Below are 16,562 nucleotides of genomic sequence, written 5' to 3'. Positions count from 1 at the left end.
GGATGAAACTTGAAGAGGTTAGGTTAAATGAAATAAGCCAGACACTAAAACAACAAATCAAATATGACTTCATTTATATTAGATACCCAGAGTAGACAAACTCACAGAGATCAAAAGTAGAACAGAGGTTTATCAGGGGCTGGAGAGTTATTTAATGTGTATATCACTTAATGTGTACAGTACAAACTTAAGTTTGGAATAATAAAAAAGTTCTGGAGATAGATGGTGGTGACAGTTGCACAATAATGTGAATGTACTTATGCCACTGAAGTGTGTTTCTAAAATGATTAAAAGGGTAAATTTTGCATTATGTATGTTTTGCCACAATATGAAAAATAGTATTTCAATTAAATGTACAACTTCAAATATAATCACCTTATATCTCCATTAACAAAATGTTTACAGTTGCTAAGGGTTACTTTGTAGAGATATAAAAGTTTAGAAACTGATAAGCTCAGCCATAGAAATAATATAACATCAGAATTATTGAAATGGCATTGGTTTCTATGGTGATGCAAGTGACTAATAACTTACATATTGTCCAAAACTTAATCTTAGTTACTTTATTAATATCCTATTATCTGAATATTAATAATTTTAAGAAGCAGTCTAAAAAGTCAGTTCTTCCGAATTGGCTGATACCAAAAATTTACCTGTGCTTTAGAAAAAAAAATACTGATAATATCTTGTTCAATGAAGTAACATGAGTTTATCTTGACTGTTGGTAGTGCAGAATAATAAAATATGTCATTGTTTTGTTCAATTGCAATTAAAAGACACATATATTACACAATACACAAAAAATAACTCAAAATGAATTAAAGAATGTAAAACCTGAAACCATAAAACTCCTGGAAGAAAACATAGGCAGTAAACTCTTTGACATTGGTCTTAGCAATGACTTTTTTGGATTTGATACCAAAAGCAAAAATAAACAAGTAGGGCTATATCCAACTTAAAAGATTCTGCAAGGCAAAGGAAACAATCAATAAAAAGAAAAGGCAATCTATTGAATGGGGGAAAATATTTCCAAATATTTGTAAATCACATACTGATAATATCCAAAATACATAAAGAATTTACATAACTCAATAGCAAAAAAAGCATACAATCCAATTTTAAAAATGGGCAGAGGATCTGAATAGACATTTTACCAAAGCAGACATAAAGATGTCCAACAGGTACATGAAAAGATGCTCAACATCATTAATCATCAGGAAAATACAGATCAAAACCACCATGAAATATTACCTCACACCTGTCAGAATGGCTGGTATCAAAAAGACAAGCAGTAAAAAGTAAGGATGTGGAGAAAAGGGAGCCCTTGTGTACTGTTGGTGGGAATATAAACTGGTGCAGCCACTGTGGGCAATAGTGGGTTCTCTAGAAGATCTTAGTCTAAGTAATTTGAGATGTATACACATTTAACTGGGTCACCTTATCTTTGCCCTTGTGGAATCCCTTTCACTGAGATCTACTGTGATGTCATTCCCCTTTAGCTTTCAGCAAAGAATATCACAAGAAGTAAGTCTATGACGACAGATGATACATCTGCTTAAAAGATGTTGCTGAGGACATTCTCCACTAGATTGACTACACTACTCAGTGTGTCTTAGGTGACGGTACCATATAAGTGAACTTATATGAGTGCCAAGAAGAGATATGTTTTGTAAAGAACCAGAATGGAACATGGAAAACACATGACAGGTTGTATTTCCCTTTTTACTTTGGCTACCAGGAAGCTCAGATAAAATTTGCAGCTCAGTTGCAGCAACTACTGCTGCCAATATAACCATGTTCCAGTTTATCCCTTGTTCTTAACTTTCTACTTTAATTTGGATTTTCCTTTTTTCTTATTCTGTCATAGTATTAATATATTTTGTATTGTTGACTATTTCCTTCTAAGTGTATTAATTTCTTTTAGAAACAAATTGCAATAAAAATAAATAGACTTAATGACGAGTAAAATAATCTTCAAACAATTCCAAGCTTTTAGGAAGTTACAAGTATTTCAAATAAATTATCATAGTCATCTTAATTATAATCTAGACACAAAATTTAATTATTAAAAGACATACAAATACACCTGAAATAAGGCTCATTGGGGGATGAGTTAAGTCAGTAATCCAGGCATCCTGGGCCCCACTTCTTAGTATTTTTTTAAGAAAAATTATTGTCTCTCTTATCAACTGAGTGTCTACATTACAGTCTTATCCTCTCTCATTTCCTGTGATGTCTCTACTGTAATGATTATAAAAAACAACACTTACTTATTTGTCAACATCCGGTAGTCTGCCACCTTAGTAGACAAATCAAGTATTTGATCCAAAATTACTGCACATATTGTGTAATGCTTTCTGTAACGAGCCTGAGCTCTTTCCACAGCAATCTGTTCATGAATTTCCCTCTCTCTGATGGCTTGTTCCTCAAAATCAATCTTGGCTTGTCTGGCCAAAGCCTAAGAAAGGCAAAGACATTTTTAAGTCAATGTAATTTGCGATGATTCACCTGAAAAAAAAATTATCATTTCAATAGGCAAAAAAAATCTCTAAATAGAATGAAACATCTTTTTACACCAAGAAAAACTTAATCACGAAAGAGCACCTTCTCCTTATTAACTACTGAGTATGATGGCAAAGACGATATTGGAAATATTCCACCTTTAGCGTATCTTATCAGCAAAATAGAATACAGAGAACAGTGGTATAACTGTGGAAAGCCCAATGAAAACTAATGATAAATTGGATCTTAAGTGTTTAAAAAGACGACTTGAGTTCATGGGTTGCAAATAGATGCAGGGATCACAGTGAAACAGACAAGTCTGTGTCAGACCCTAGCACAGCTGGTCCCTTCCAACCCATTTTAGGAGCCCTAACCTGATATATCTGCTCTGCCTGGCCAATGCCCCCCATCTTTTAGTGAGAAAGTTCTAGGATACTGATTCATCCTTAGAAAATATTTTGGAAAATCTCTGATATTACTGGCATGAGACTATCACACATGCACCAATGTTTAATGTATTTAGACAATAACAACAACAACAAAAAACCATTCTGCTCCTATAGCCTTAATAAATTGGTAAAATTCACTCATATAGAACACTTATTTCTGCAGAAAGTAACGAAATACAGTTTGTTATGACCCTCTGCTTCGTTTGCACTATTATTTTGTTTAGAGAGACCCTTTCTTCACACAAAGAGCAAAGGTCAAGTGCAAAGGTCAAAGCATGACTAAACGTTTTTCAAATAGCTATCCCAGCTCCTTGAGAAATTCTATCCTGGGCTAACAAGCTCCAGAAACCAGACTTGCCTCCAGTAACTTAACCCAATGAGTGTAAAATGGAGGTGAACTTGGGCCTTGGGGGAGCTGCCATCAGTCAAGCCCCAGCCTGTATACAGAAGTCAAGTCCTAAGCTCCTAGTCCCAGCCCCCCTCAGCCCCTATGTCCTCAGCATGAAATGGGGTATTAAGAAGACTTTGCATATACAGAAAATCTTACCACCATCCCATCAGGCAAATATTTCTTGTGATACTACTCACACATGATTAAATGCCTGACAATGGACGATGGTCTTTGTCCACTGAACCAAATGGAAGGTTCATTTGTTTTTGTTAGTGTTTTATATTTAGTTTGTTTTCTTTTTATTGGGAAAGTGGTCAGGCTGGGTGACCCCCAAGGTCAGTCCTATCCATTTGGCAAGTTCAGGAATCACCAGAATTTGTTATTGTTGTGTTGTTCTATAGGCCCCATCTTCCTGGGGAAAACACACCATTTCAGTAGGAAGCTCTATGGTATGTTCATCACCTGTGAAGAGGTCTGATGAAAGGAATCTAAAAGAGCAGGAGTAGCCAGATGAGAACTTGTGTGGTGACAGGAAATGGGGTGTGAGGTTGCTCGACTCAGAGTGCCTGTAAATTATGTGGAAATGTTTCGGGTGGGAAGGGACCCAAGCCTTACAGGGACCAGTGTAATGATCCTCACCAGAAGGCAGCAGCTTTCACCTTGGTGCTGTCTCCTTTCCTCCCTCCATGCCTTTCTTCCTACTTTTTAGCTACTAGTTTTCTACCTTTACCCAACCCCACCTCCCTGTGCTAAACCCACCACCATTTCCTGTCGCACTGCAGCAAATTGGGTTAAAGCCCTAAAAAAAGAAAGAAGGAAAAGGAAAAAGGAAGTCTGTAGGAGGTAGTCAATCTCGGTTGTTATGGGCCCAGACTCTGGAGTCTGCTAGAGCCAGCTGTGCTCCTGCCTACACCACTGACAGTCTGTGTGAAGGTGAGCTTTCTAAGTCTTGTTTCCCTTATGTGCAAAATGTAGACAAGGGTAGTGTCCACTTCCGACGGCTGTTGCAAGAATTATATGTACATGTGGTAAACACAACTCAATGCTGGACTCACAATAAATGCTAAAAAAATGTTAAATATTATTATAATTAAGTACTATTACTACTAATAGGTAGAATAGAAATTTGAAATCAGAAACAATATAGAATAGATGCTCAATTATCTTAAAGGATGAGGTAAAGAGATTTAACCTAAATACAATACCAAAACAGACAAAAACTGATGATGGAAAACACAAAGTTCTCTCTCTCCCTCTCTCTCTTTCTGCACTACTGCCCCCCACCCCCTTTCCCCACCCTGGCCTTTCTTGAAATGTACTAGACATTGGCCTCAGCCCTGGGGAAACAATAGTGAGCAGAAGCAAACATGATCCCTTTCCTCACGAGCTTATGTGCAGTGGGAGGGGCAGTGAAGAAGCCTCACAATGACTGTGCACTTGTACAGTGTCATCAAGAAGGGTGATGGAGTATGGAGCCTCACAGGAGTATGGGTCCTCACAGGAGTCCTGGCCTAGATGAGAAGTGGCCTGTGCACAGAGTTCTGAAAGATGAGGAGTAGCTGGGGAAAGGTATGAGGGAAGAAGGGGATCGCAGAAGAAATGACTTGTTCAAGGATCTGAGAGCAGACCAGTATGGCCAGAGTCCAGGAGACAGGAGCAAGGTGTGAGCAGGGATCTGATCGAAGAGAAGCCATGGGTGGGTTTTTGAGTATGAGGCCAATGGTCAAATCTGAGAGTCGAGAAGGTTCCTATGCCTGCACAATGGAAGATGATTTGTAGGAGATGATAGTAGGGCAGGAAATTAGTATAAGTTATCTCTAATTTCCCCTTCCTTCTTTTCTAACAGATCCTTTTTACCTCCTGCTTCAGGAAATTTCAGCAAGACAGAAAAGCAGAAGCTATTGGAAACTCCTCCTCACTTTAAAGGACTCTCCTCAAAGGCAAATTAATATCGGTCACTCCAAGAGAGTGGAAAGGAGGGAAGATTCTGAGAGCAAAGAGGAAGAGATGTGCACCTACTTCTTGGCACTTCCTGGGGAGCAGGAGAGCCTCAGAAGGGAACATGTGAGGGACCCATGAAAGCTGGAACACCCTCTGTGAAAACATGTGCCACTGGAGGCAATGTGAGTGGTCTGGGGCAACTCGGGTCTCAAGGAAAGTAGGCTGGGCCTGGGCCTGATGATTGCAGTGCTTCCTGGTGACTTGGCCTGTGACCTGGGGCACCGTGCATCTGTGCATCTCTATGGGCAGAAGTTTGCTGGACTTCAAGCTTAAGCTGATTTAGAGAATATAAAGAATGTTATATCCCAACTGCAGTTGCTAATTCACAGCCACTCAAAATGGACGAAGGAGACCACTGTAGTAGTAGTTGTAGTCGCAGTCATAGTCATAGTAGTAATAGTAGTAATAGTAACAGAGACTGGTAGTGTTGGTAGCGTAGACATGGGGAAAAATGGATAAACTGAAGAAATATTTAGTATGTGAAATGGACAAGACAGTGATGATTTTGATATGGAAGAAAGAGTGGAACAGGAGTCCAGTGGATCCTGATGTTTTACACTCATATAACTAAATAAATAATGTTGCCATTTATGGAAATACAGAAACTTGAAAAAGAGCAGTTTAGTAAGAAGGGTCATAAATTTGGCTTTAACATGTTGAATTTAAGGTGTCACTGAGATATAAGAGTAGTGATGTCAGGAAAGCAGTTGAGTACGTGGGTCTTTACTGCAGAGGACAACGTATAAATGTATGAGTTGCCTATCACAGCAATTACATACCCTGGTTGTGCATTAAGAGGTTGTCTGAGGAAATAGCACAGAGGAGCAAAGAAACAGGCCTAGAACTAAGCTTTAAGGAGCCCTGGCATTACATGTTTTGGTATTAGAGGAGAATGAGCCAACAAAGAAGGCCAAGAAGAGGCAGCCAATGAAGAAGGAAGAAAACCAGGAGAGCATTTCCATAGCAGAACTCAACAGAAAGGGATCACGTGATAGTGGACTAATAATATTAATAATATGACATATTACTAATAGCCTCTATCATTAGCAGACTTTTTATTTTTTAGTTTTTTAAAAAGATTTATTTATTTATTTGAGAGAAAGAGTGAGAGCAGGGGGGAGGGGCAGATGGTGAGAATCCCTAACAGAGTCTCCACTGAGGCTGGAGCCCAATGCAGGACTTGACCCCAAGACCCCAAGATCATGACCTGAGCCAAAATCAAAAGTTGGATGCTTAACTGACTAAGCCACCCAGCACCCCACCTAACAGATTTTTTTAAATTTTAAGAGGTTTAAAAGTACTTCTAGAATTCTCTCCCTTCTCCTGCCACAAACAGTAACAAAAACTACAAGAACAGTAGCAAGTAAAAAAACAATTAAAAAAAAAAAGTCTCTTCTCCACAAAAGGAAAGCAGTAGAATGATCTGCTGTGGGGAACAAGATATATTTTGTTTATTTAGTGCATGAGACTAGGAAGAAAAGGTAACAGTGTTCCTTTGGAAACTTCAATTCAGTATTTATTTCTTTGGCTCCTACTTGTACACCAGCCACTGTTGATGTAGAAGGTGATAAATTCAATGTTTGCAGAGAGAACCCATGAAATCAAGCCACCTCACAAAGAAGAGTGTCAGGGAAGCAGATACCTCAGCTTTAAGGAAAGGTAATCATTGTGAGAGGAAGGGATATAATTTTCACAGATGCTACAGAACCTCACGGTTCTGTTCTCTGAGGCTCTAGCAGGCCTGAGTGTTCTAATCCTCTGATGTCTGTTCAGGCTTAGTTAAAGAAAAATGCAGGTTATCACAGTAAGCCCAGTCCTGCTATAAATGCTTTGATACTATGCACTTCATTAACTGGGCTTGAAGCAGACATATTTTTCAATAGGCACTTAGAAAGATTAGCTAAACACATTTCTAAAGTAAGCAAATACCATTCAATCTATTCAAGTTCACTCTTGTCAAAATAGAGGGATAAAACAATTATCCAGATAATTCAGCTCTTTAAGAGGATACCTGAAATCAGCGATCATGCCGCTCAAATTCATGGAGTAATGGAGGTATAGTTCTTTACCCCTACCCCTAACATTTCAGCAATGTCTATTCTACAAAAGGCAAGAGCACCATTTTCTTTACTCTTAAATGATATTTCTAAAAATTGTATAATTTTGGCAAAGGCTGTATTTATTTTCATGGACTATCATAGTGTAAACCATGAATCTGATACATAAAGCATTCCCTTCCTATTTTTTATGAGGTGTTCTCTTCCATTCAGCCTAGTTTTGTGACTATTTTATGGCACTGAAGACAAGCTATTTAAAATGCCACTCACACGAGTTTTCTATTTCTTCAATCAAATCTGGACCAACAGATTGAATATGTTTGAAATACCTCCAATAGGAAATAGGCAAGAAGAAATCTACATAATCCATTGATAAAATAGATCTATTTTGATAACTAGAACCCATATGTACATAAAGATAAGGAAATATTAATGTATTAAATAATCAAAAGGTTAGATATTTTGATTTTCAGAGTTATAAAAGGACCTAGATGGATTGATACCAAAGTGGCCAAGAGCATACCTACGTATGTACCATTCTCAAATACAATCAACCAGAGTACCCTGGATAAGGGTTTGGAGCAAGGACTAAAGCACTGTGGACCTGATAAAAATCCTAATTTATCACAAAGCAAGGAATCATTTATTAAAGACTAACAGTACCTTATAGAAAAGAGGCAGCTTAAAAGTGCTCTCACCACCTGAGAATGTTCACCCAGAATAACCAAGACCAATACAATCCTAGTAAACTTAGCAGATTTAAAGGAAAATAAAGTAGATCTATAAAAATGGAGTAATCATACAAGAAACTGAAAATTAGATTATCATATTATAGGCAATAACACTTTGACTTGAAGAAAATGGAATAGTGTATTTAAGATATTCAAGGAAAGAAAATGTGGACTAGGGATTTTATATAGAGCAAAACTGACCATCAGGTATAAAAGACCTATCCTGTTATCAGAATACACTACACAATATCCAATACAACATACACGGAATATTGTTCCCTGAGCCCTTCTTGAGGAACCTACTGGAGAACGAGTTCCAGGCAACCAAAATGACTTTATGTGGACATAAAGATTGGTCGTGAACATCAAATATTGGTGGAAGCAAGACTAAAGGGGGAGAGTGTGACATGTAGAAGCCCTATGTGCTGTGATTTTACTTACACAAAGATAAAAATAGGGAGATAAGAGGGAGATCATATAAAAATTAATTCTTCTTAAGTGACTGGCAACTAAATGCAGTTTTGTTTACCTTGACTTGGTAGAAAGTATCAAAAGTAAGCTTAGATTTTTAAGGGAGTTATCGTTTACCGCTTCTCGATCAAGAGCATCCTGGAAATCTTTAAGTCGTCTTTCTTCATACTGTTTTTCTCGGAAAATTCTGTTTTGCCATAAAACTTCCTTTTCATGTCGAACATGCATGAGCTGCACAGCGATCCTGCGTTCCTGCTGGGACTGCCGCATCAGTCTATTAATCAGCTGCTCCTCCCGATAGGCCTCCTGAAAACACCATTGGGGGAGCCAATTATTTGTCAAGACCATGTCCAAATTTCCCACTGGGTTAAGAAGGCTATGTATAAATAATGTGCACAAGGCAGAGTATTCCTTGGCATCTGTCCTATGATTTAAATTTGAACATGGCAAAAATCAAGTTATAAAAATGAAGATTTCCAACAAAGGTTGTACCATTTTGGTATCTGGAAACACTATGATTTTGCAAGTCACAATTACTTTAAGTGAATTGTTACTTTGTTTAAAATCCAATGAAAAATAAATTAGGTAACTGTTTTCAAGGTTTTATAAACAAAGGATATGATTCTCAACTTACAAGCATGTTTTCAGAAATTTGAAATTCCTGAAATAAATACAGGTTGTAAAAGTAAATGCAGACTTTGGCTGAAGATGGCAGATATGGTTAGTTGCCAGTGTAGACATCTCACTACCTGTGTGAGGAAAAGCTGCAATTTGATGGAATGGGAAGACTGGAGGAGAGTCTAAGAGACCATGACCTATGGCTTGTCTCAGAAAATCTGACTGGATGTAATCTGAAAGAGAAACTAGATGCATTCTCCTGGCTCTCATCTATTTTAAGAGAGCAGAAGGGTAGTCAGTACATGAGCAGTGGAATAAAGCATTAAATTGGGAATCAAAAGCCATTGCAGCCCCAGTCATACCATTAATTGGCTGTGTTATTTTGGACAAGTAATTTGGATTTTCAGGGCCTACTTCTTGACAGGTGAAACGAGGGGTTTAGGTGGAAGATGATCTCCAAAGCACCTTCAAGCTCTCATTCTGTCTAAACAGAGACATCATGTGGAAGGAGGAGGTAATTAAAATTCTCAAGGCGAAAGATGTAAAAGAATACTTAAACATTGGAGTTGTCCATTTAACACTCAACAATCCAACTGTTTAGGAAGAAAATCTAGCATTATTAATGGCATTGTTTCAAATGATCTCTGCCACTGTGAGATAATGGGAGAAATACCCTATATATTTTCAGAATCTGGATGCAAATAATAACACTCTATTGTAAATTCCAAAACTCGAACCCAGGAATTATGTAAAAATGTAGATTAAATGAAATTTCAACTGAAAATAAACATGAATTTTTAGTAACATATATAAAATACAAAATAAAATCAAGAACAACTTTGAAACATATGGGTAATCTAATTATAAAATTCTGGAATCTTTAATGTTAACCATTTGTTTCCTTTCAAGATCCAGTAGTGGAGCTGAGGCAGAATGCAAAAATGGCCACAAATTCTTTAGTTTTCTTCATCCATATCCTTGCAGTTGTATCCTGCAGCTATTCTTATCAAAAAGCCAAACCGTGGAAAGAACCAAGATGCCCTTCAACAGACGAATGGATAAGGAAGATGTGGTCCATATACACTATGGAGTATTATGCCTCCATCAGAAAGGATGAATACCCAACTTTTGTAGCAACATGGACAGGACTGGAAGAAATTATGCTGAGTGAAATAAGTCAAGCAGAGAGAGTCAATTATCATATGGTTTCACTTATTTGTGGAGCATAACAAATAGCATGGAGGACAAGGGGAGATGGAGAGGAGAAGGGAGTTGAGGGAAATTGGAAGGGGAGGTGAACCATGAGAGACTATGGACTTTGAAAAACAATCTGAGGGTTTTGAAGGGGCGGGAGGTGGGAGGTTGGGGGAACCAGGTGGTGGGTATTGGAGAGGGCACGGATTGCATGGAGCCCTGGGTGTGGTGCAAAAACAATGAATACTGTTACGCTGAAAAGAAAAAAAAAATATATATATATATATATATAAAGTATAATCTATTGCTCCACTCCTTAAATATGGGGTATGGGGTAACCATTTGATTAAACTGACCAATGGGACATTAGCATAAAACAAAAAACAAAGAACCAACAAAAAAATCCCACACACATGGGATCTGGTTTTCTTAATTCTCTTGCATTCCTACCCCACCACTGCCGCCACATTTTCTGGTCTGCAAGAAAATGAGAGACAAGGTAGAGTGAGGCACCAGTCTTCCCAGATGGACCTGAAGAATCTCCAGCCAACACACCAGCTGACCAAAGACACATGAGAGAGGCAGCTGAGACCAGCAAAAGAACAGCATAGCTGAGCCCAGCCCAAACTGCTTACCACATTTTGGGGGTGGTTTTGGATATATAAAGCACAGTCACAACCATATTTTTTTAATAATATAGGCTTGATTTATTATTCCAAGTGAATTCTATAATTAATATAGAGTATATTCTATAATTTGGTTGTTTATATGGCAAGGCAATTTAGTTGTCCAGATGAGTTCTAGTCATTCTGACCCTTATAAAGAACAAACTGGATTGGTCAGAACTGTTTTGATTACTGACCACACATTATAGTTAGAAAGGTAAAAAGAAAAGGAAATCACTGTTGAATGCTGAGTCAATGCTATGGATGTAAAGCCTTAGTATGAAGAACCATCAAGTGTATTAAGACCTGCACCCAAAAGTTGAGTGGAAAAGATTTATTTTTTTGTTCCATTGTACAAGTATTTCATATTTTAGAAATAGACTTTTTCCCAAAAATTTCACAGGGATGTGGAACACATTTTCTCATAGAAAGATACAAGCTAGGGTTAGGTGCTCGGTGCAGCCTAAACAGATTTATGCTTAATCCCTATCTTAGATGAAATGTTCTATATCTGCAATGAATAAAATAAAAAATTTTCTCCTTTAATTATATTTGGGGAAGATTTAGAAAGATATGCAACCCAAAATACCCTCAATTTGGATGCCAGGCCCTCTGCTTTTCGCATGACCTGGAGCCAGGAGCCTACCCTACTCTATGCCATGCTCAGAATGACAAAGATGCCTGAGCAGCTCTTGGGGAGGAATGAGTCCTGCAGGAAAGACCTGGAAGCTAAATATTTAAGGATGTTGGGTTAAGACATAGGGGAGGGGTCTGATGTTCAAACACAGTTTCCAAGAAAATAACAAGGAATAAGTTTGGGAAGGTAGAGATAATTAAGTTGGTGTGAATCCCAAGAGCCAACCAAGATGCTAGCTAAATGACCATAGAACCAGCTGGGAGCTAAATTGGGTTGACAGTTTGAATATCTCCACTTTAAATGCATATGAGGTACTTCAAACCCATCAAGACCTAAACTAAACTCACCAACTCCCCTTCAGTTTTGGTCCTCCCTCAGAATTTCCCCATCTCAGTTGATGACCCTATAAAGCTATGACTTCTGACCTAAAATGTTAGTGCCATCCGAAGTTTATTCCTCTCTTATCATTCCCAATATCCAGTTCTTGAAGAAGTAGTCTATTTTACCTCCTGTGTATGTTTTTAAGGAACCCTTTACTCCATTCCATACCAATGGGCACAGCCCCTACCTTGAACAATATCAGCCTCTCCTCTACCATCCTTCCCCCCACCCTTCTCCAAAATCCACCCAAAAAACTTAAAGTGATTGTTCTAACCCTAAATCTCATCATTTCATTCATGTAATCCATTTCTTTATGAATCATGAGGCAAGAGAACAACTTGAGCACAGGTCTCTAGCTCTCTCTTCACAAGCCCACCTAAAACAGAGCATACAAACCCCAGGGGAAAACTACAACAACCTGGAAGCTAGAGAAGATATTTAGAGGCATTCTTGGTAGCTCAGTACAAATGAAGCCAGAGTAAAAGCATCTAGGGCTGACATCAGATCCATGTCATGCTCTCAAAAAGCTGCAGGTACTTGAGAGAAGCAGAAGAAATCCCAGCCCTGACAAATAACATTGGGAAGAGAGAAGGATGGATAGGAAAACAGGCCATGTTGCAAGTGGAGATTTCACAGTCCACCACTGTGGCCCGGGCACTTGTGTCAGCTGTGCAGGGAAGCGGGGACACTACACTTGATAGAAAGGAGGCGGTGGAAGTGGAGGTCCCTTGCTGCATACCCCAGGCTGGTTGGAGGAACAGCAGTTTTCACTGAAACACTGAAAAGAAATAGTTCCCTTGCTGGAAATAGCCAGAGCATTAACTCACTTTAATGTCTGTTAGGTTGCTGGTCCCTGAACAAATCTCTGGCCAGAGCCTTGAAAAACCAATGCTAATAGCATCCTGGTACAAAGTGAGGAAAGTCAGAAAGAATCATTCACCCCATTTTCCAGGTAAATATCAGGTCTAGACTATAAGAAAAAAAAAAAAAAAGAAAGAAAAAGAAAAAGAAAAAGAAAAAGAAAAAAACCCGAGCAGCCCATGCACAAGTGTTTTGTAACAAATGGAAGTGTGTTAAAAATTCCATTGTTAGTTAAGGAAACTTGAAATAGGTAGTTATTTCACAATCTACTTTTTAATTATCCAATTTCCATAATCTGTAATTCTTCCAGTTAAAAGAGAGACTATTAAGTAAAAGGGAGGATATATGCCTGAGTAAATTTATACATATATCTGAAATAAGAAAGAACTTTTTAGCACAGAGAGGAAAGGGGGTTTGTTTGTTTTTTAAGTTTTTCTCTAAGAAAGAAGTGAATCCACGGAGAAATAGTTTCACTTCTTCATACTTATGTGAAGTTTTATGCCAGTCTTTCATATTTTAGACATGCAAATTTGTCCTGTTTACGTTCACATTTTAAATCACCTTCTCAGGTCTGTTCCTCCACATCATCTTCCATATTGCAGTAAATGCCACCTCCATCCACCTAACTGCCCAAGCTGGCCTCTCGTCCCAATTTTTCACTGCCTCACTGTCTAAGGAACCATTAATACCTATTGATTTTATTACTAAAATAGCTCCTGAAGCCACTTCTCTCCATCCCCATTGCCACCACCCTAAATTTAAACTGGGATAATTTCTAACCTAGTAAGAATCCAGCTGCAACCTGTTTTCACTTGCTGTAATCTATTCTCACAACTAAAGTAAAAGAGTGATCTTTCTAAAGTCAAATCTGACCTTGTAACTCCTGTTCCCCTTTGCACTTAGGATAAAAGCTCCTATTTCCCTCTATACAGCTGGCAAGGCTCATCATGATTTGGTCTCTGAGGATGCCTGCCAAATGACTTCAGTTTGCTAAGAACCTTAGCTCTCAGTGCTGAGCCATTCCATATGATATTCTCTCTGGATACACACTTTAATTTCCACCATTCTAGCCTCTGCTGGAAACTAACCCCCACTCACATCCCACCACAATTACCCACACCTAAACTTAGCGTCTTCATGTTTCTATTTATCATCCTCTAGAAACTGTCTCTGGACCAAGTGAGGGCTATGTCACCTGTCCCTCCCATCACTTTCACTGCCCCTTCACACTCTAATCTCCTTTCTTGTTTATAGATCCTCTCCCAAACAGCAAGCTCTGTGATAACATATTTCTCAATATTCTTGTTCAGTATGGTATCCTAGATCTAGCTAGAACAGTTCCCAGAGCATAGAAGAGGCTCAGTGAACATGTGTTCAATGTGAGAGTTGATCGGGGATTCTCAAACTATAGCTGCATCAAATTACCTAGAGGGTCTTATAGTACAGGCTCCACTCCAGAGCTGTGATTTGAGCTTGATTCAGTAGGTCTGAGGTGAGGTCTAATTATTTACATTACTGAAAATTTCCAGGTGATTCTGATGCTGCCAGTCCAGGAATCACACTGAGAACCACTAGAGTAAACCAATAAACAAATTGAGAGGACTAACAACTTCTCCATGTTGTTTTTATGCAAAAACTCCCTTTTTGATAATCTCAATTGATGCAGAAAAAGCATCTGAAAAAAAAATCAGTATCTTTTCAAGATCAAAACTGAACAAATTAGGTAGAGAAGGAATGTAATTCAATATAATGAAGACCATGTATGACAAACCCACAGCTAACATCATACTTGATAGTATGATGCTAAAAGCTATCAGCTTGTCAGCATTCCTTCAAGATCTGGAATAAGACAAAGGTACTTATTCTCACCATTTCTTTTTAACATAGTATTGGAAGTCTTAGCCAGCACCATTAACAATAAAAAGAATAAAAGGCATCCAGATTAGAAAGGAAGAAGTAAAACTGTCTCCATTTGCATATGATATGATTTTTTTTTTTTACATAAAACTCTGAAGACTCCAACAACAGCAACACAAAAAGTCTGTTCAAACTGAAAAACAATTTCAGTAAAGTTGCTGGATACAAAATCAATATACAAAACTCACACATATAAAAATGTGTTCCTATATACAATGAATAATTTGAAAAAAATTGAGAAAACAATCCCACTCACAATAGCATCAAAAATAATAAAATATTTAGAAATAAATTCAACTATGGAGGTGGAAGATCTGTGTCCTAAAAACTAAAACACTGATAAAAGGAATTGAAGAATACATAAATAGATGGAAAGACATCCCTGTTCATGGATTAGAATTATTAATAATGCTAAAATATCCAAAATATCTAAAGCAACCTACAGATTTAGTAAAATCACTATCAAATTTTCAATAGCATTTTTCACAGAAATTTAAAAAAATACTAAAATTCATATGAAACCACAAAAAACTATGAATAGCCAAAGCAGTCTTGAGCAAGAAGAACAGAACTGTAGGTATTCCTGATTTATGTATTCAAAACTGTATGGTACTGCATAAAAACAGACATATAGACCAGTGGAATAGAAGAGAGAGCCCAGAAATAAATACATGCTTGAACAGTCAACTGGTCTTCAACAAGAGTGCCAAGGCAACATAATGGGGAAAGAACAGTCTCTTCAAGTGGTGCTGGAAAAATTGGATGTTCACATGCAGAAAAATGAAAATGTACGCTAATTTCACACTGTATACAAAAATCAACTCTAAATGGATTAGACTTACACATAAACCTGAAACTATAAAACTACTAGAAGAAAGAACATGGGGAAAAACTTCTTAACATTGGTCTAAGCAATGATTTTTTTTCTTTTTAATATGACCCCCACAGTACAGGCAACAAAAACAAACATATATAAGTAAGATTACATCTAACTAAAAGCTTCTATACAGTAAAGGAGACCACCAATAAAGTGAAGGGGCAACCTACAGAATGGGAGAAAATATTTGCAAATGTACATTTGGTTGATATCCAAGGTATAAAAGGAATTCAAACGATGTAATAGCAAAAAAAAACAAATAACTGAACTTAAAAAAATAAAGGGCAAAAGACCTGAACAGATACTTCTCAAAAGAAGGCAAACAAATGGCCAATAAGTATATGAAAAAGGTGCTCAACATCACTAATTAGCAGGGAAATCCAAATCAAAACCATAATAAGATAGCACTTCACATCTGTTAGAATGATTATCACATTAAAAAAGAAAGAAAGAAAGAAAGAAACCCACAAGAAATAGCATGTGTTGGCAAAGATGTGGAGAAAAGGGAACTCTAAAAAACTGTCACTGTAAACTGGTGCAGCCTCTAAGGAAAACAATATGGCAGTTCCTCAAAACAATTATGAATAGAATTACCATATGACCCAGCAATCCCACTTCCTGAGTATATACCCAAAGGAAATGAAATCAGTATCTGAGAGAGATGTCTACATCCCCCTATTCAATGCAGCACTATTCACAATAGCCAAGATATGGAGAAACCTCAGTGTTCTTTGATTGAGAAATGGATAAAGAAGATATGGAGTATATACACAATGGCATATTATTTCAGCCTTAAAAAGGAAGGAAATT

At 37.6% G+C, this 16,562-nt stretch overlaps 1 protein-coding gene across 1 annotated transcript in view; it reads right to left on the bottom strand.

Moving 5' to 3' along the window:
- Positions 1-16,562, bottom strand: part of SPEF2 (sperm flagellar 2) — a 169,129-nt gene that overhangs the window by 116,370 nt on the left and 36,197 nt on the right. The window contains exons 8-9 of the mRNA XM_032851311.1: positions 8,720-8,908; positions 2,271-2,458 (exon numbers count right to left, since the gene is read on the bottom strand). Coding sequence (XP_032707202.1) covers positions 2,271-2,458; positions 8,720-8,908 — 377 coding nt within the window. The remainder of the gene's footprint in view (positions 1-2,270; positions 2,459-8,719; positions 8,909-16,562) is intronic.

This window comes from Lontra canadensis, unplaced genomic scaffold, assembly GCF_010015895.1.
Source record: "Lontra canadensis isolate GAN:19392208 unplaced genomic scaffold, GSC_riverotter_1.0 scaffold5, whole genome shotgun sequence".
In the NCBI taxonomy this organism is placed as follows: domain Eukaryota; kingdom Metazoa; phylum Chordata; class Mammalia; order Carnivora; family Mustelidae; genus Lontra; species Lontra canadensis.
The sequence above is the reverse complement of the archived record's forward strand: the minus strand, read 5'-3'. Positions and strand labels throughout refer to the sequence as shown.